General features: G+C 43.6%; 1 protein-coding gene across 1 annotated transcript; it reads left to right on the top strand.

Moving 5' to 3' along the window:
* The first annotated feature begins 1,709 nt into the window (after nucleotides 1-1,709).
* LOC130355891 (protein spinster homolog 1-like) lies at nucleotides 1,710-4,846 on the top strand. Its single transcript, XM_056556710.1, has 2 exons — nucleotides 1,710-1,805; nucleotides 3,288-4,846. The coding sequence occupies exon 2, from the start codon at nucleotides 3,313-3,315 to the stop codon at nucleotides 4,825-4,827; it is 1,515 nt and encodes a 504-aa protein (XP_056412685.1). The 5' UTR covers nucleotides 1,710-1,805; nucleotides 3,288-3,312; the 3' UTR covers nucleotides 4,828-4,846.
* Nucleotides 4,847-20,977: the final 16,131 nt, after the last annotated feature.

Here is a 20,977-nt window from a genome sequence, read left to right as displayed (position 1 = left end):
TTATTTTATTTTTTTTCACAGTACATCACAGTGATTATCCCTCTCTGCTTCCAGCTTGTGTGGTGTAAAGAAGGCTCTAATACTACTGTGTGTGACTGGTGTGCGAATTTTCGCATATACGAAAATTTGCATATGCTAGATTTTGTGTTAAAACACAATTATTTTATGTTTGGTAACAATTTTTATTTGCAGCGCACGGGTGCTTCAATGGGAGCAAAGTCATCACCAGCTCGGGCTAAGCTTTTTGTTTTTTGGTGGGAGGAGCAGTTTATTTTTTCTGACACCAATCCATTTTCCACAAGCCTCGCATGGTATGGGAGGTATGTAGACGATGTGGTCATCATTTGGTCGTCCGACCATCTGACCGTTGATGCATTCATGACATATATCAATAATAATCGGTTCAATCTTAAAGGGGTATTCCAGGCAAAAACTTTTATATATATATATATATATATATATATATATATATATATATATCAACTGGATCCAGAAAGTTAAACAGATTTGTAAATTACTTCTATTAAAAAATCTTAACCCTTTCAGTACTTATGAGCTTCTGAAGTTAAGGTTGTTATTTTCTGTCTAAGTGCTCTCTGATGACACCTGTCTCGGGAAACGCCCAGTTTAGAAGAGGTTTGCTATGGGGATTTGCTTCTAAACTGGGCGTTGCCCGAGACAGGTGTCATCAGAGAGGACTTAGACAGAAAAAAAACAACCTTAACTTCAGAAGGTCATAAGTACTGAAAGGATTAAGATTTTTTAATAGAAGTAATTTACAAATCTGTTTAACTTTCTGGAGCCAGTTGATATATAAAAAAAAGTTTTGGCCTGGAATACCCCTTTAAGTCTTAGGATTCCCTTGGTCTTAGTGGGGTTAAAAGGTCAAAAGATTAAAATATATAAACTAAGAAGACACTGTGAAGTACGGGGATATACTCGGCAGGCCTGGAGAAATATTCTTCTAAAAGATGTTTTTATGTACTTGATGTATTTCTAGGTGTATATTAATATATATATATATATATATATATATATATATATATATATATATATGTCAAAGAAGAAAGCAGCACTCCTAAAAGTAGGTGCCTCCAGCTAGGATCCGGGTCCAGGATCCTGCATACGTAGTTCCAAGGAAAATGCTGTGGCACTCAAGGTATGGTGAAAAAATGAAAACTATTTATACATCCCAAATGTGCAAAGAGCAACGTTTCAATGGTCTCACACCATCATTATCAAGTGGCTTGATAATGATGGTGTGAGACCATTGAAACGTTGCTCTTTGCACATTTGGGATGAATAAATAGTTTTCATTTTTTCACATATATACACACACAAATCAAAAAATATGTTGCAGTCTCTTGTAATACATTTTTTATTGGACTAACAGAATTTTGTAGAGAAAAGCTTTCAGGATTCCTCCCTTTATCAAGTCCAATAGTCAAGGACTAATGATCAAAGGACTTTATAAATTATCAGGGAGGAATCCCAAAAGTTTGTCTCTACAAAATTCTGTTAGTCCAATAAAAAAGGTATTACAATCTGCATCACTGGACTAATATGGCTACTCACATTTACTATACAGATATACACATACCTGAAGATGGTTTAGAACCCTGTGATGTCACACATGCTTGTGATGATGTCACCGTAAGCTGTACAAGGAGGTGCGCGCCGGCTGCAGTCTCTTCAGTGTGTTTTGCATTCACAACCTGTGGTGCAAAGTGTTTGTTTGAGAGTTTCTATTTGCGATAGAGAATTCAAGATTTTGACCGTTCCTTATCTGAAGAGAGAACCACAAGGTAAGTCTCAGCCTTTTCTATTCATACATACACAGGGCTTTTTGTTTGACAGTTTTTTTTTTATTGCTGTTGCTTTATTTTTTAGCAAAAAAAAAACAAGAAATTAATTTCCAAAAGAAATAACAAAAGTTATATTTCTCATAGCATTGTGACAATACTTGGCTTAGGCATTAAACATAATAAAACGCACAGATAGTATCATGACCAGAGCTTTTTCTTGCAAAACTGCTAAAATGCAATTATGCCCAAAAAAGCCCCCAAGAAAAAGAGTCCTAATTCATGAAGTTCTAAAAGATATAAGTCTATGAGAAAGATTTGGTGGTGTAGTAAAAGAATAACAGAAAGATTAGGGCAGAAATATAATAGTATATAATAGAATTCTGTGTGTACTAACAATAGAAATACTCTGGGTACTCCGAAAGGGAACATTTTCAAATCAACTAGTGGCAGAAAGTCATATAGGGGACGGATAGATCCCAATGAGATGGGGTAGGTTCATTATTAGTAAATGTATATAGCAGGATAGCCCAATTGTATCTACAGTATGAAGTTCACATGGCCCAGTGACCATACAGCCAAGCCCTTATAATCCGCCATTACTAGGACAGATTCAGGGTTTTCAGATATTACTATGACCGGACAGGTTCAGGGTTATCAGATATTACTAGGACCGGACAGGTTCAGGGTTATCAGATATTACTAGGACCGGACAGGTTCAGGGTTATCAGATATTACTAGGACCGGACAGGTTCAGGGTTATCAGATATTACTAGGACCGGACAGGTTCAGGGTTATCAGAAATTACTAGGACCGGACAGGTTCAGGGTTATCAGATATTACTAGGACCGGACAGGTTCAGGGTTATCAGATATTACTAGGACCGGACAGGTTCAGGTTTATCAGATATTACTAGGACCGGACAGGTTCAGGGTTATCAGATATTACTAGGACCGGACAGGTTCAGGGTTATCAGATATTACTAGGACCGGACAGGTTCAGGGTTATCAGATATTACTAGGACCGGACAGGTTCAGGGTTATCAGATATTACTAGGACCGGACAGGTTCAGGGTTATCAGATATTACTAGGACCGGACAGGTTCAGGGTTATCAGAAATTACTAGGACCGGACAGGTTCAGGGTTATCAGATATTACTAGGACCGGACAGGTTCAGGGTTATCAGATATTACTAGGACCGGACAGGTTCAGGGTTATCAGATATTACTAGGACCGGACAGGTTCAGGGTTATCAGATATTACTAGGACCGGACAGGTTCAGGGTTATCAAACATTGGTAACCTCAGGGAAGACGTCTCCATATAAAACACTTATAGAGAAGCGTCTTCTTCTGAGGCTGCCATGGTCTTAGTGTTAGCTTGTGGTTCTGTGCTGGACATTTCTGCTCTGTATGAAGGATCTATTGTATAATGACAGGAATGATGACATGTTGTCTAATGTGTTCACTTATTTCTCTCTCTCTAGCGTTTTCAGGCTCTGACCTGTGACCATGGCCTCTCCACAAGACCCATTGCTGAAGGAGGAGGAAGAAGCAATGGAGGACCATAGTGATATGGATGTAGAAAAGGGCGATATCCCTGAGAGGCAGAACCTGCCATCTCTAAGCGTGATGTCCACCGCACGTTCCATCATCACCATAGTGATCCTCGCCTTTGTTAATTTGCTCATCTATGCAAATCGCTCCAGCGTGGCGGGGGTGCTGCCTTATATACAGAAAGCATATGACACCAATGCTAGTCTGTCCGGCTTATTGAATACATTGTTCATTGGAAGCTACGTGCTGGTCGCACCAATTGCCGGATATTTGGGCGACCACTGTAATAAGAAATATACTGTTTGCGCAGGAGTCATCGTTTGGCTGAGCATGACACTTACCCTGTCATTCATCCCTGACGGGTATTTCCTGCTCTTCCTGCTGACAAGTGGACTGGTTGGAGCCGGAGAGGCGACTTTCTGCACCATCGCCCCCTCCATCATTGCAGACCTTTTTACAAGTGACCAGCGGACCCGCATGCTGAACGTGTTTTATTCCGTCATACCTGTGGGCTGCGGACTAGGATACATCATCGGGCCCAAAGTGACTGATGCAGCAAGGGGTGATTGGCACTGGGCATTTCGGGTCACCCCTGGCCTGGGTCTCATAGCTGTAGCTTTGATGATTTTGGTCACAAAGGAGCTTCCAAGAACGACTACAAACGGGAAGAAGAACAACAAATCCCAGAAGTTTGCCAAATGGGCGACAGATCTGAAAAAACTATTTAAAAATCGAAGCTTCATGTTAACCACCATGGGATCGACGGCTGTATCCTTCATAGTGGGAGCCATAGGTGTATGGGGTCCGTCATACCTGACCCACGCACGAACACTCCTACAAGAGAAGGACCCTTGCCGTGCTGAACCGTGTGACTATCACGACATCCTAATATTTGGTGTGGTTACAGTCGTTTCCGGCATTCTGGGAGTTGTAGCAGGGACGGAGATAAGTAAAAGATATCGCAAATCCAACCCACGGGCGGACCCGCTTGTGTGTGGATGCGCGATGATGCTCTCCGCCCCTTTTCTTCTGTTGGCATTGACTTTTGGCAACATTAGCCTCGTTGCCACCAACATCTTCATCTTCATCGGAGAGACGCTTCTGTCAGTAAATTTCACCCTCATATCTGACATTATACTAAAAGTAGTAACTCCGTGGAGGAGATCTTCAGCCCTGGCCGTGCAGATGACAATCTATCACCTCCTAGGTGACGCCGGCAGCCCGTACCTCATCGGCCTGATATCTGACACCTACGAACGAGGATATGCCAAATCCCCTCTTCTGAAATACCGCAGCCTGGAGTATGCCCTCATGACCTGCACCATAATGGCAGTCATCGGAGGGGCCTTCTTCATGGCCGCGGCCCTATATATAGAGAGGGACGAAAAAGAAGCAGAGATGGAATCAGAACCTCCGTCATCCTCCTCCTCCTCACTGCTTCCTGCCGATGAGGACCGCGCTTCAGACTGAGGAAAAGTCATTGCTTACCTTTATCTCGTTTACTTCATTAAAAAAAAATTAAGAAAAAAATAACTGCATTTGTTCTATGTTCCACTTTACCCCTTATTCTCTACCCAGGGGCCGACACAGACAGCAGAGGGCCCTTGTGCAAAGAATGTGCCTGCGCCCCCCCCCAAAAAAAAAACATCAATTGTTCAGCACCCCCCTCCATGTGTCACTTACTCAGGTGGACCCCCATATGTCACTTGCTGTATAAGTTTCTAATTATTTATTAAGGCCTCCCATATGCCACAGCTCATTCAAGCCCCCCACATTAGGTAGCATAGATTCCCAACATTAGGTAGCATAGATTCCCCACATTAGGTAGCATAGTTTCCTCACATTAGGTAGCATAGTTTCCCCACATTAGGTAGCATAGATTCCCTACATTAGGTAGCAGTTTCCCCACAATAGGTAGCATAGTTTGCCCACATTAGGTTGCATAGTTTCCCCACATTAGGTAGCATAGTTTCCCCACAATAGGTAGCACAGATTCCCCACATTAGGTAACATAGTTTGCCCACATTAGGTAGCATAGTTTCCCCACATTAGGTAGCACAGATTCCCCACATTAGGTAACATAGTTTCCCCACATTAGGTAGCATAGTTTCCCCACATTAGGTAGCACAGATTCCCCACATCAGGTAACATAGTTTCCCCACATTAGGTAACATCGTTTCCCCACATTAGGTAGCATAGTTTGCCCACATTAGGTAGCACAGATTCCCCACATTAGGTAACATAGTTTCCCCACATTAGGTAGCATAGTTTCCCCACATTAGGTAGCACAGATTCCCCACATCAGGTAACATAGTTTTCCCACATTAGGTAACATAGTTTCCCCACATTAGGTAGCATAGTTTGCCCACATTAGGTAGCACAGATTCCCCACATTAGGTAACATAGTTTCTCCACATTAGGTAGCATAGTTTCCCCACATTAGGTAGCACAGATTCCCCACATTAGGTAACATAGTTTCCCCACATTAGGTAGCATAGCTTCCCCACATTAGATAGCATACTTTCCCCACATTAGGCAGCATAGTTTCCCCACATTAGGTAGCACAGATTCCCCACATCAGGTAACATAGTTTCCCCACATTAGGTAACATAGTTTCCCCACATTAGGTAGCATAGTTTGCCCACATTAGGTAGCACAGATTCCCCACATTAGGTAACATAGTTTCTCCACATTAGGTAGCATAGTTTCCCCACATTAGGTAGCACAGATTCCCCACATTAGGTAACATAGTTTCCCCACATTAGGTAGCATAGCTTCCCCACATTAGGTAGCATACTTTCCCCACATTAGGCAGCATAGTTTCCCCACATTAGGTAGCACAGATTCCCCACATTAGGTAACATAGTTTCTCCACATTAGGTAGCATAGATTCCTCACATTAGGTAGCCATAGCCCCCCCCCAATCACACAGACAGACACAGACTCACACAGAGACACACTTACCTGCCCTGCACAGCGCTTCTCCTCTCCGGCAGCGGCCTGACGAGTGACGTCACTGACGTCCTCCTGAGCGGGTCTGCAGAAGTACGTCACTTGTGCGACGTCCCTCGTCAGACCCTGGTCGGCTATTATACCCCACAGCTGCTTTAGAACAGTGAGCAGCGGCGGCGCCAACCCTACCATGAACCTACTAGGCACAAAAAAAAGGGGGGCAGCAAAATGCCGCCCCTGAAATGTGCCACCTGGGACTTATGGTCCCACCGGGTCCCATGGTAGGGCCGACCAGAGGCGGCTCTAGACTTTGTGAGGCCTTAGGCGAAACTTGAACATGAGGCCCTGCTTTATTTTCTGCTGAAATTACATGGTGGTCCGGCTGTGAGATGGTTATACTGTGACATCACTGTGTATTATCCCTGTACTGTGACATCACTGTGTATTATCCCTGTACTGTGACATCACTGTGTATTATCCCTGCACTGTGACATCACTGTGTATTATCTCTGTACTGTGCCATCACTCTGTGTATTATCCCTGTAATGTGACATCACTGTGTATTAACCCTGTACTGTGCCATCACTGTGTATTATCTCTGTACTGTGACGTCACTGTGTATTATCTCTGTACTGTGCCATCACTCTGTGTATTATCCCTGTACTGTGACATCACTGTGTGTATTATCCCTGTACTGTGACATCACTGTGTATTATCCCTGTACTGTGACATCACTGTGTGTATTATCCCTGTACTGTGACATCACTGTGTATTATCTCTGTACTGTGCCATCACTCTGTGTATTGTCCCTGTACTGTGACATCACTGTGTGTATTATCCCTGTAATGTGACATCACTGTGTATTATCCCTGCACTGTGACATCACTCTGCATATTATCCCTGTACTGTGACATCACTCTGTATATTATCCCTGTACTGTGACATCACTGTGTGTATTATCCCTGTACTGTGACATCACTGTGTATTATCTCTGTACTGTGACATCACTGTATATTATCCCTGTACTGTGACATCACTCTGTATATTATCCCTGTACTGTGACATCACTCTGTATATTATCCCTGTACTGTGACATCACTGTGTATTATTCCTGTACTGTGACATCACTGTGTATTATTCCTGTACTGTGACATCACTGTGTATTATTCCTGTACTGTGACATCACTGTGTATTATTCCTGTACTGTGACATCACTGTGTGTATTATCTCTGTACTGTGACATCACTGTGTATTATCCCTGTACTGTGACGTCACTGTGTATTATCCCTGTACTGTGACGTTACTGTGTATTATCCCTGTACTATGACATCACTGTGTATATTATCCCTCCCTGTACTGTGACATCACTGTGTGTATTATCTCTGTACTGTGACATCAATGTTTATTATCCCTGTACTGTAACATTGCTGTGTGTATTATATCTGTACTGTGACATCACTGTGTATTATCCCTGTACTGTCACATCACTGTGTATTATTCCTGTACTGTGACATCACTGTGTATTATCCCTGTACTGTCACATCACTGTGTATTATTCCTGTACTGTGACATCACTGTGTATTATGCCTGTACTGTGACAAAACTGTCTATTATCCCTGTACTGTGACATCACTGTGTATATTATCCCTGTACTGTGACATCACTGTGTGTATTATCCCTGTACTGTGACATCACTGTGTATATTATCCCTGTACTGTGACATCACTGTGTGTATTATCCCTGTACTGTGACATCACTGTGTATATTATCCCTGTACTGTGACATCACTGTGTGTATTATCCCTGTACTGAGACCTCACTGTGTGTATTATCCCTGTACTGTGACATCACTGTGTGTATTATCTCTGTACTGTGACATCACTGTGTGTATTATCCCTGTACTGTGACATCACTGTGTATTATCCCAGTACTGTGACATCACTCTGTATATTATCCCTGTACTGTGACATCACTGTGTATTATTCCTGTACTGTGACATCACTGTGTATTATTCCTGTACTGTGACATCACTGTGTATTATTCCTGTACTGTGACATCACTGTGTATTATTCCTGTACTGTGACATCACTGTGTGTATTATCTCTGTACTGTCACATCACTGTGTATTATCCCTGTACTGTGACATCACTGTGTATTATCCCTGTACTGTAACGTCACTGTGTATTATCCCTGTACTATGACATCACTGTGTATATTATCCCTCCCTGTACTGTGACATCACTGTGTGTATTATCTCTGTACTGTGACATCACTGTGTATTATCCCTGTACTGTGACATCACTGTGTGTATTATCTCTGTACTGTGACATCACTGTGTGTATTATCTCTGTACTGTGACATCACTGTGTGTATTATCCCTGTACTGTGACATCACTGTGTATTATCCCTGTACTGTGACATCACTGTGTATTATCCCTGTACTGTGACATCACTGTGTATATTATCCCTGTACTGTGACATCACTGTGTGTATTATCCCTGTACTGTGACATCACTGTGTGTATTATCCCTGTACTGGGACATCACTGTGTATATTATCCCTGTACTGTGACATCACTGTGTGTTATCTCTATACTGCAACATCACTGTTGATACTTACACTGCACTGTGACATCACTGCATATATTAAGCCTGTATACCCTAATGTCACTGTACATATTTACCTTGCACTGCGAGTGACAATTCAGGGTAAATATGCACAGTGACATCACAGTTCAGAGTTAATATAAACAGTAATGTCTCTGTACAGGGACAATAAACAGTTTTGCCACTACAGGGTTAATAAACGCAGTGTTGTCACAGTAGAGGGTAACTATACAATGATGTCATTGTACCGGGAAAATATACACAGTGAAGTCAGCATTCAAGAATAATAAACTGTGATGTCACTACAGGGTTGTTATACACAGTGACATCAAATTACAGGATGAAGCACAGTGATGTCAGTTTATTATGAAGCACAGTGATGTCACAGTTTATTATGAAGCACATGGATGTCACAGTTTATTATGAAGCACAGTGATGTCACAGTTTATTATGAAGCACAGTGATGTCACAGTTTATTATGAAGCACAGTGATGTCACAGTTTATTATGAAGCACAGTAATGTCACAGTTTATTATGAAGCACAGTGATGTCACAGTTTATTATGAAGCACAGTGATGTCACAGTTTATTATGAAGCACAGTGATGTCAGTTTATTATGAAGCACAGTGATGTCACAGTTTATTATGAAGCACAGTGACGTCACAGTTTATTATGAAGCACAGTGATGTCAGAGTTTATTATGAAGCACAGTGATGACAGTTTATTATGAAGCACAGTGATGTCACAGTTTATTATGAAGCACAGTGATGTCACAGTTTATTATGAAGCACAGTGATGTCACAGTTTATTATGAAGCACAGTGATGTCACAGTTTATGATGAAGCACAGTGATGTCAGTTTATTATGAAGCACAGTGATGTCACAGTTTATTATGAAGCACAGTGATGTCACAGTTTATTATGAAGCACAGTGATGTCACAGTTTATTATGAAGCACATGGATGTCACAGTTTATTATGAAGCACAGTGATGTCACAGTTTATTATGAAGCACAGTGATGTCACAGTTTATTATGAAGCACAGTGATGTCACAGTTTATTATGAAGCACAGTGATGTCACAGTTTATTATGAAGCACAGTGATGTCACAGTTTATTATGAAGCACAGTGATGTCACAGTTTATTATGAAGCACAGTGATGTCAGTTTATTATGAAGCACAGTGATGTCACAGTTTATTATGAAGCACAGTGACGTCACAGTTTATTATGAAGCACAGTGATGTCAGAGTTTATTATGAAGCACAGTGATGACAGTTTATTATGAAGCACAGTGATGTCACAGTTTATTATGAAGCACAGTGATGTCACAGTTTATTATGAAGCACAGTGATGTCACAGTTTATTATGAAGCACAGTGATGTCACAGTTTATGATGAAGCACAGTGATGTCACAGTTTATTATGAAGCACAGTGATGTCACAGTTTATTATGAAGCACAGTGATGTCACAGTTTATTATGAAGCACAGTGATGTCACAGTTTATTATGAAGCACAGTGATGTCACAGTTTATTATGAAGCACAGTGATGTCACAGTTTATTATGAAGCACAGTGATGTCACAGTTTATTATGAAGCACAGTGATGTCACTGTTTATTATGAAGCACAGTGATGTCACAGTTTATTATGAAGCACAGTGATGTCACAGTTTATTATGAAGCACAGTGATGTCACAGTTTATGATGAAGCACAGTGATGTCACAGAGACTACAGAATGTACAACTGTACGTATGAGGAAGATGGCGGGATGCTATCCAAACGTCACACATACATGGGGGAATAAAACACTTTGTTTTTGCCCCTTATCTGGGAGTGCCGCTGGATCTTTAGTTTTGTAGATAGATAGATAGATGATATATAGATAGATAGATAATAGATATGAGATAGATAGATAGATATGAGATAGATAGATAGATCAGTGTATCCCAACCAGGGGGCCTCTAGCTATTCCAAAACGACAACTCCCAGCATGTCTTTGGCTTTATGAGCATACTGGGAGTTGTAGTTTTGCAACAGCTGGAGGCCCCCTGGTTGGGAAACACTGCTCTATCTATCTATCAATCATCTATCTATCTATCTATCTATCTATCTATCTCCTATCTATCTATCATATATCTATCTATATCATATCTATCTATCATCTATCTATCTATCATCTATTAATCTATCTTTCTATCTATCTCATATCTATATATATATCTATATATCATCTATCTATCCATCTATCTCCTATCTATCTATCTATTTATCTCATATCTATCTATCATCTATCTATCTATATCATATCTATCTGTCATCTATCTATCTATCATCTATTAATCTATTTTTCTATCTATCTCATATATATCTATATATCTATATATCATCTATCTATCTCTCATATCTATCTATCTTTCATCTATCTCTCATCTATCTGAGATAGATATGAGATAGATAGATAAATAGAAAGATAGATAGATACATAAATAGATGGATATAGATAGATGGATAGATAGATATAATATAGATAGATAGATATGATATAGATAGATAGATATGAGATAGATAGATAGAAGATAGATGGATAGATAGATAAAATAAAAAAAAACTCCAGAAGAGCAGCACAACAAAATGAAGAAAACCAATGCAATGGTGCACGCTGGGTGTGGACCTTGGTGAGAGGTTCACTTGTACTAGAAAAAATCAAGAGACCAGCAGCACACAGAAAAATTAGTGCAAAAAAGGTGGAGATTTTTGCATTATCCCAGTGTACAAGCTCCTTGAGAACGGCGACGAGAGGTCGCTGAAACGTCGCTTCTTTTGTACACTGGGATAATGCAATAAATCTCCACCTTTTTTGCACTAATTTTTCTGTGTGCTGCTGGTCTCTTGATTTTTTTTTTTTTGGATAGATAGATAGATAATAGATAGATGATTGATATAGATCAGTGTTTCCCAACTAGGGGGGCCTCCAGCTGTTGCAAAACTACAACTCCCAGTATGCTCATAAAGCCAAAGGAATGCTGGGAGTTGTAGTTTTGCAACAGCTGGAGGCCCCCTGGTTGGGAAACTGATCTATCTATCTATATCATATAAATTTATCTATATCATATCCATCTATCTATATCATATCCATCTATCTCCTATCTATCTATCTAATCTATCTATCTGTCTATATCATATCTATCTATCATCTATCTATCAATCTATCTATCTATCTATATCATATCTATCTATCAATCATCTATCTATATATATCATATCATCTATCTCCTATCTATCTATCTATCTATCTGTCTATATCATATCTATCATCTATCTATATCATATCTATGTATCTATCATCTATCTATCGATCTGTCTATCATCTATCTATCCATCTATTTATGTATCTTTCTATATATCATCTCTCTATCTATATATCATCTATTTATCTATCTTTCTATTTATCTCATATATATATATATATATATATTTATGTATCTATCTATCTATATATCATCCATCTACCTATCTATCTCTCATATCTATTTATCTATCTATCTCTCATCTATCTGAGTTAGATAGATAGGATAGATAGATAGATATGAGATAGATAGATATGAGATAGATAGATAGATATGAGATAGATAAATAGATAGATAGATATGAGATAGATAGATATGAGATAGATAGATAGATAGATATGAGATAGATAGATAGATATGAGAAAGATAGATAGATAGATGCATAAATAGATGGATATAGATAGATAGATAGATGGATGGATGGATAGATATGAGATAGATAGATAGATAGATAGGAGATAGATATATAATAGATTGATAGATAGATCAGTGTTTCCCAACCTGGGGGCCTCCAGCTGTTGCAAAACTACAACTCCCAGTATGCTCATAAAGCCAAAGGAATGCTGGGAGTTGTAGTTTTGCAACAGCTGGAGGCCCCTTGGTTGGGAAACACTGAACTACCTCCCACTGTCTCCTACAACTTTCCTCCTCTCCCCCAAGCAAGTTACTTACTTTAAAAGGGCAGCATCAGCAGTGGGCACTGGGCAGGTAAGTCTTCCATACTGGTGGTGTCCGGGCCTAGTTAGTTAGTTTTGTAGTAATTTGGGTAATCACTATAGTCACTACATGGTTGATACACGTGTGGGTGGGTGGTGGGACACATACACTCAATGGGGCACACTTAAAGTCACTGATTACTACACCATCCCACGACTTCACTATACACTTACACATGTACATTCACATATACAGTGGGGATCAAAAGTTTGGGCACCCCAGGGAATTTATATTAATGTGCATAAAGAAGCCAAGGAAAGATGGAAAAATCTCCAGGCATCAAATTACAGATTAGACATTCTTATAATATGTCAACAAAAGTTACATTTTATTTCCATCATTTAGACTTTCAAAATAATAGAAAACAAAAAAATGGCGTCTGCAAAAGTTTGGGCAGAGTTACTATCTTGTACTGCAGCCATTGGCAAGTATCAAAGCTTGTAAACGCTTTTTGTAGCCAGCCAAGAGTCTTTCAGTACTTGTTTGAGGTATCTTTGCCCAAACTTTTTGCAGACGCCATTTTTTTGTTTTCTGTTATTTTGAAAGTGTAAATGATGGAAATGATGTCTAATCTGTAATTTGATGCCTTTTGGAGATTTTTCCATCTTTCCTTGGCTTCTTTATGCACATTAATACAAATTTTTACCTGGGGTGCCCAAACTTTTGATCCCCACTGTGTATATATATATATAGGAAAGGAAAGGGTGTATTTCCCTTGCTAACTTTGAAGAATCCTCCACCTGTGGCCTAATTAAAGGGTACCTCTCATCAAATAAACTTTTGATATATTATAGATTAATGAATGTTGAATAACTTTCCAATAGCATGTTAATGAAAAATATGCTTCTTTCTATTGTATTTTTCCCGATCAGTCCTGTCAGCAAGCATTTCTGACTCATGCTGGAGTCCTAAACACTCAGAGCTGCCAGCCTGCTTTGTTCACAGCCAAACAGGCTGTGAACAAAGCAGCCTGGCAGCTCTGAGTGTTCTCCTTTGTGAACAAAGCAGACTGGCAGCTCGTAGTGTTTAGGACTTCAGCATGAGTCTGAAATGCTTGCTGCCAGGACTGGTAGGGAGACCCCTAGTGGTCATTTCTTCAAAGTGGAAAATTAAATAGAAAGAAGCATATTTTTTAATAACATGCAACTGTAAAGTTATTCTGCATACATTAATCTATAATATATCAAAAGTTTTTTTGATGAGAGGTACCCTTTAATGAGGTATCAGAAAGGGGAAGTGCATTTAAAATGAAAGGAAACAGAATAGTTGGGGTTCTCCCTGGGAAACAGCGTGTGGCTGTAGGGGGAGTCACTTGGACCCTGTTGAGGAAGCACACAGCTGGAGCTATGAGTGGTCCAAGAAGTGGTGTGAACTGTGAGTAGCAGGTTACAGGAGTCACATGTTTAACTGGCTGAGGGTAGCTCACCAGTTAGTAGTCAGGGCATGCTGATAAGTGTAGTCAGTGACCAGACAGTCCAGGATTTTATTTTGTTCCTGCGTTATGTTTGTTTTTCCCCTGAAACCTGTCTAAATAAAGCTGGCAAGGTGCCAGACTTGCCTGAATAACCGTTGTCTGCGGGTTTATTGAGTGGAAACGTTTCCCTTGGCAGTGTCCCGGACGATCCCAGAGCTATCCCCAAGGAGGAATCCTTACAATATATATACACACAGTTGAATCCAGACATTTGCATACACTATATAAAAAGACACAAATGCATGTTTTTCTTACCCGATTTAGGTCAATTAGGATTACCAAAATTATTTATATTTTCCAAATGCCAGAATAATGAGAGAACTTTTTAAGGCATTTTTATTACTTTCTGCAAAGTCAAAAGTTTACGTACATTTCATTAGTATTTGACAGCATTACCCTTAAACAGTATGACTTGGGTCAATTGTTTTGGATATCCTTCCACAAACTTCTCACAATAGTTGGTAAGAATTTTGTCTCATTCCTAATTATAGAACTGGTGTAACTGAGCCATGTTTGTAGGTCACCTTGCTCACACGTGCCTTTTTAGTTTGCCCATAAATTTTCAATAGGATTGAGATCAGGGCTTTGTGATGACTGTCACGATTCGGCTAGCTGGTTGTGGATCCTCTGTGTCAGCGAGGGATTGGCGTGGACCGTGCCGGTGGACCGGTTCTAAGATGCTACTGGTATTCACCAGAGCCCGCCGCAAAGCGGGATGGTCTTGCTGCGGCGGTAGCAACCAGGTCGTATCCACTAGCAACGGCTCAACCTCGCTGACTGCTGAGAAGGCGTGGGACAGAAGGACTAGGCATAGACAAGGTCAGACGTAGCAGAAGGTCGGGGCAGGCGGCAAGGTTCGTAGTCAATATGGCAATAGCAGGAGGTCAGGAACACAGTATGGACAAATACAGTAATAGCTTTCTCAAGGCACTAAGGCAACAAGATCCGGCGAGGGAGTGCAGGGGAAGTGAGGTATAAGTAGGGAGTGCAAGCTAATCAAGGTGATTGGGCCAGACACCATCATTGGTGCACTGGCCCTTTAAATCTCAGAGCGCTGGCGCGCGCGCGCCCTAGAGAGCGGAGCCGCGCGCGCCAGAGCATGACAGCCGGGGACCGGGACAGGTAAGTGACCTGGGATGCGATTCGCGGGCGGGCGCGTCCCGCTATGCGAATCGCATCCCCGCCGGCCATGTCAGTGCAGCGCTCCCGGTCAGCGGGTCTGACCGGGCCGCTGCAGGGAGAGAAACGCCGCGAGCGCTTCGGGGAGGAGCAGGGACCCGGAGCGCTCGGCGTAACAGTACCCCCCCCCCTTAGGTCTCCCCCTCTTTTTGTCGGGATGTCGCTCCACAGAGGACGAGGACATCGGGAGCGACTGTAGAGTCTCCCTCCGGGGGACAGCGAAGTCCTGGGTATGCCCATGCATGGCAGACAGTCCAGAAGGAGTGGGAATGGGGAGGGGGGGCAGAGGGTGAGGCTTGACACGGGGCAGAGTGTCACCAGGACGGGGACTATGAGGAGGCACGGCACAGTCCTGACAGGCCTTGGGGAGACCAGGCACAGGAGGGGACACTGAGGACCGACAGACGGGGCTGGGAGCAGACGTGAGGCACTCCTTGCGACAAGCAGGACCCCAATTCTTGATCTCCCCGGTGGTCCAGTCAAGAGTGGGAGAATGGTGCTGGAGCCATGGCAGACCGAGGAGGATTTCAGAGGTACAGCCGGGCAAAACCAAAAATTCAATTTCCTCGAGATGCGGTCCAATGTTCATAAGCAGGGGCACTGTGCGATAACGCACAGTGCAATGCAGCTTGACCCCCTTGACCGAAGAAATATAGAGCGGCTTGATGAGACGGGTCACCGGGATGCAGTACGTATCAAGCAAAGAGGCCAGAATAAAATTTCCAGAAGAACCAGAGTCCAAGACGGCCACAGCAGAGAAGGAGGAGTTGGCAGAAGGAGAAATCCGTACGGGCACAGAGAGAGATGGAGAAGCAGACTCCGTACCCAGAGACGCCAGGCCCACATGAGCCGGTTGCGTGCGTGCATTTTCCAGACGTGGAGGACGAATAGGGCAATTCACCAAGAAATGTTCTGTACTAGCGCAGTACAGACATAGATTTTTATCCCTACGGCGAGACCTCTCTTCAATAGTCAGGCGAGACCGATCTACTTGCATAGGCTCCTCCGCGGGAGGCACAGGGGTAGATTGCAAGGGATACCGAGAGAGAGGTGCCCAGGGATTAAGGTCTTTTTCCTGGCGGAGTTCCTGGTGTCTTTCCGAAAAACGCATGTCAATGCGGGTGGCCAAATGGATAAGTTCATGCAGGTTGGCAGGAATCTCTCGTGCGGCCAGCACATCTTTGATGTTACTGGATAGGCCTTTTTTAAAGGTCGCGCAGAGAGCCTCGTTGTTCCAAGATAATTCGGAAGCGAGAGTACGAAATCGGATGGCGTACTCGCCTACTGAAGAAGTACCCTGGACCAGGTTCAGCAGGGCAGTCTCGGCAGAAGAAGCTCGGGCTGGTTCCTCGAAGACACTGCGAACCTCAGAGAAGAAGGAGTGTACAGAGGCGGTGACAGGGTCATCGCAGTCCCAGAGCGGTGTGGCCCAAGACAAAGCCTTCCCAGACAGGAGACTGACCACGAAAGCCACCTTCGACCGTTCTGTAAGAAATTGGTCCGACAACATCTCCAAATGTAGGGAACATTGTGACAGAAAACCACGGCAGAGTCTAGAGTCCCCATCAAATTTGTCCGGCAGGGACAAGCGGAGGTTAGGAGCGGCCGCTCGCTGCGGAGGAAGTGCAGGAGCCGGCGGAGGAGAAGGTTGTTGCTGTTGCAGCTGCTGTAGCTGTGACTGAAGTCGCTGTAGCTGTGGCTGAAGTTGCTGAAGCTGTGACTGAAGTTGCTGTGTCATGGTGGTCAAGTATGACAACTGGTTTTCTTGTTGGGCGATCAGTCGGGATTGCTGGGCGACCAGCGTGGATATATCAGCGATACTTGGCAGCGGCACGTCAGCGGGATCCATGGCCGGATCTACTGTCACGATTCGGCTAGCTGGTTGTGGATCCTCTGTGTCAGCGAGGGATTGGCGTGGACCGTGCCGGTGGACCGGTTCTAAGATGCTACTGGTATTCACCAGAGCCCGCCGCAAAGCAACCAGGTCGTATCCACTAGCAACAGCTCAACCTCGCTGACTGCTGAGAAGGCGTGGGACAGAAGGACTAGGCAGAGACAAGGTCAGACGTAGCAGAAGGTCGGGGCAGGCGGCAAGGTTCGTAGTCAATATGGCAATAGCAGGAGGTCAGGAACACAGTATGGACAAACACAGTAATAGCTTTCTCAAGGCACTAAGGCAACAAGATCCGGCGAGGGAGTGCAGGGGAAGTGAGGTATAAGTAGGGAGTGCACAGGTGCAAGCTAATCAAGGTGATTGGGCCAGGCACCATCATTGGTGCACTGGCCCTTTAAATCTCAGAGCGCTGGCGCGCGCGCGCCCTAGAGAGCGGAGCCGCGCGCGCCAGAGCATGACAGCCGGGGACCGGGACAGGTAAGTGACCTGGGATGCGATTCGCGGGCGGGCGCGTCCCGCTATGCGAATCGCATCCCCGCCGGCCATGTCAGTGCAGCGCTCCCGGTCAGCGGGTCTGACCGGGGCGCTGCAGGGAGAGAAACGCCGCAAGCGCTTCGGGGAGGAGCAGGGACCCGGAGCGCTCGGCGTAACAATGACCACTGCAAAACATTACCTTTGATATCCTTAAATTAGAATTCCAGAATAGAAAAATTGTCCTCCATAGTGCCTCTGGTAACCCACTCAGGTCTCCGCATCGATCCTCTTCATGGTTGCCGGTGGTCGACGAGTCATACCGCACTCAGCCAATAACCAGCCGCAGCGAAGTCCCGAAGTCCCGACTGTCAATAGGCTGAGCGGCAGTGTGACGTTTGCAGCCCCAGCAGCAGGTGCCATGAAGGTGCAACCATGAAGAGGATCGCGGCAGAGACCGGAGAGGGTTACCGGAGGAGCGAAGGAAGGTATGTACCTATTTTTTTTTTTTACTGTCGGCAGTATGGAGGACAATCTTTATATTCTGGAGTTCTCCTTCAAGCCACTTTGTAACCAGTTTGGCAGTATGCTTCAGGTCATTGTCCATCTGGAAGACCAATTTCAACCCAAGCTTTAAAGGGGTACTCCGGTGGAAAACTTTTTTTTTTTAATCAACTGGTGCCAGAAAGTTACAACAGATTTGTAAAATTACTTCTATTACAAAAATCTTAATCCTTCCAGTACTTATTAGCTGCTGAATACTACAGAGGAAATTATTTTCTTTTTGGAACACAGAGCTCTCTGCTGAATCACGAGCACAGTGCTCTGTACTGACATCTCTGTCCATTTTAAGAACTGTCCTGTCCAGAGTAGGAGAAAAATGATAGGAGCTTGACGGGTGCACACTGTACTCTTAAGAGCAGGAGATCAGTCAGGGTCTTGAGCTTTGGAGTTGCTGCCTATGGAGCAGGAACAGTGGGACCCCCCCTCAAGGGGCATTACATGCGGTAAATAACTGGGGTACACTAAGTAACTAAAATGAGGTACAGTGGGACTTAAAAAAATAAAACAGGTTATGTTCCCAGAATGATGACCCAGAGCATAGCCAAAACTAAAGAATATGCCCGCCCCAAACCCTATGCTCTAAATCATCATTCTGGGAATGTGACGTGTGTGGCCGTCCCTAACCTGTTGCCTCAAATGCGCACCCCGCTTAGGTGAAGAGAGAGTGCTACACATTTGAGGCAACATAAAAAGATAATAGTGACTCAGTGACCCATGACCCATTTTTGGAAAAAATACCCCCAGAGGTCTTATCAGGTTTTTTTTTTTTTTGTTAGAAAATAGTTTTTGGGGCAATTTAGAGGTTTTATGGGGTTAAAATTTGCAATGAACTCTGGACTTGGTACATTGGGGTCAAATTATGGAAAATTAAAATGAAAAGGGAAAATTTAGAACTCCATGGAAGTGTGATACTCCCTGAAGCAATCCTTAATGCAGAGGCCTGGATGACCAGGGCAAGTGTCACATTGAGTGGTGGTGTCCTTCCGAATCCCCCTCCTGTAACACACTCTGCATCTTTTCTGGGTTCGTCCCTTTTTTCCAGTGTGGGGGACTTCACCTGGAAAGTATTGGCCTGGGACGATCCTGGCACCCCAGTTCCTTGGGAAGTCCGGCCTGCTCTTTCCCGATCAGCAACGATCAGGACCTTTAGGACTTCTTCTTGGAATTGAAGGTATGTCCCTGTGTTGCCAGCGTACTGGGACAGTACAAAAACGTTGTACATGTCAACCTGTACCAAGTAGACCGCAACTTTTTTGTACCATACCCGTTTTTTCCGCATGGCGTTGTATGGCTTGAGGATTTGATCAGAAAGATCAACTCCCCCCATATACCGATTGTAGCCCAGAATACAATCGGGCTTGAGGACCGGTGTTGTGGTACCTCGCACAGGGACGGGTGAGCTGTCGTTACCATGAATAGTGGTCAGCATAAGGACATCCCTCTTATCCTTATACCTGACCAGCAACAGGTTTTCATGGGTAAGGGCACGGGACTCACCCTTGGGCATAGGTGTCTGCAGAGAAAGTGAGGCCTCTCTCACTTTTCCGCACGGTCCCACAAGCGGACGTGGATCTGGCGGCAAGGGATGTGAACAGAGGGATGCTGGTATAAAAGTTGTCCACGTAAAGGTGGTAACCATTATCCAGCAATGGGTACACAAGGTCCCAAACGATTTTTCCGCTAACACCCAGAGTGGGGGAACAATAAGGGAATCTCGTCCCTCATACACTCTAAACTTGAGAGTGTACCCGGAGGTACTCTCACAAAGTTTATAGAGCTTCACGCCATACTGCGCCCGCTTCGAGGGAATATACTGGCGGAAGATGAGTTTCCCCTTAAAAATCAAGACTCATCTACCGAGAGCTCCCTGAGGGGTACGTAGGCCTACAAAAATTTGGCCCCAAAGTGATCGATGAATGGCCTCACTTTATAAAACCGGTCATAGGTGGGATCACTTTGGGGTGGACATGCTGCACTATCTGCATAATGCAGGCATTTCCGAATGGCCTTGAACCGCCTCCGTGCCATGGCCATACTGTAAAGCGGGGTCTGGTATAGGACGTCCCCGCTCCAGTACTGCCTGACACTTGGCTTTTTTACCAGGCTCAAATGCAGCACGAGGCCCCAAAATATCTTCATTTCTGCTGCATCAATGGCGTAAGATTCATTGGGCCTGGCCAAAACGGAATCAGGGTGGTGGGCGATGAACTGCCTGGCGTACAGATTTGTCTGCTCCACCATCAGATTGACAAAAGTGTCACTGAAAAAATAACTGAAATAGTCAATTTCAGTGAATCCAGAATTGTCAATCCGGATTCTGGAGTCGCCAACAAACTCCGGAATCCGTGGCTGATAAGCCTCTGGGGGTCTCCAGACAGGTTCACCAGAAGGGGGCTCCGGTAAACTTGTCTGGGGGGGTC

The sequence above is a fragment of the Hyla sarda genome, chromosome 2, assembly GCF_029499605.1.
Source record: "Hyla sarda isolate aHylSar1 chromosome 2, aHylSar1.hap1, whole genome shotgun sequence".
Taxonomy (NCBI): Eukaryota; Metazoa; Chordata; class Amphibia; order Anura; family Hylidae; genus Hyla; species Hyla sarda.
Note: the sequence above shows the minus strand (reverse complement) of the source record. Positions and strands in the feature narration are given on the sequence as shown.

What these genes read in the sequence shown, in the direction of transcription:
- LOC130355891 (XM_056556710.1), top strand. Translation starts at nt 3,313, where the DNA reads ATGGCCTCTCCACAAGACCCATTGCTGAAGGAGGAGGAAGAAGCAATG.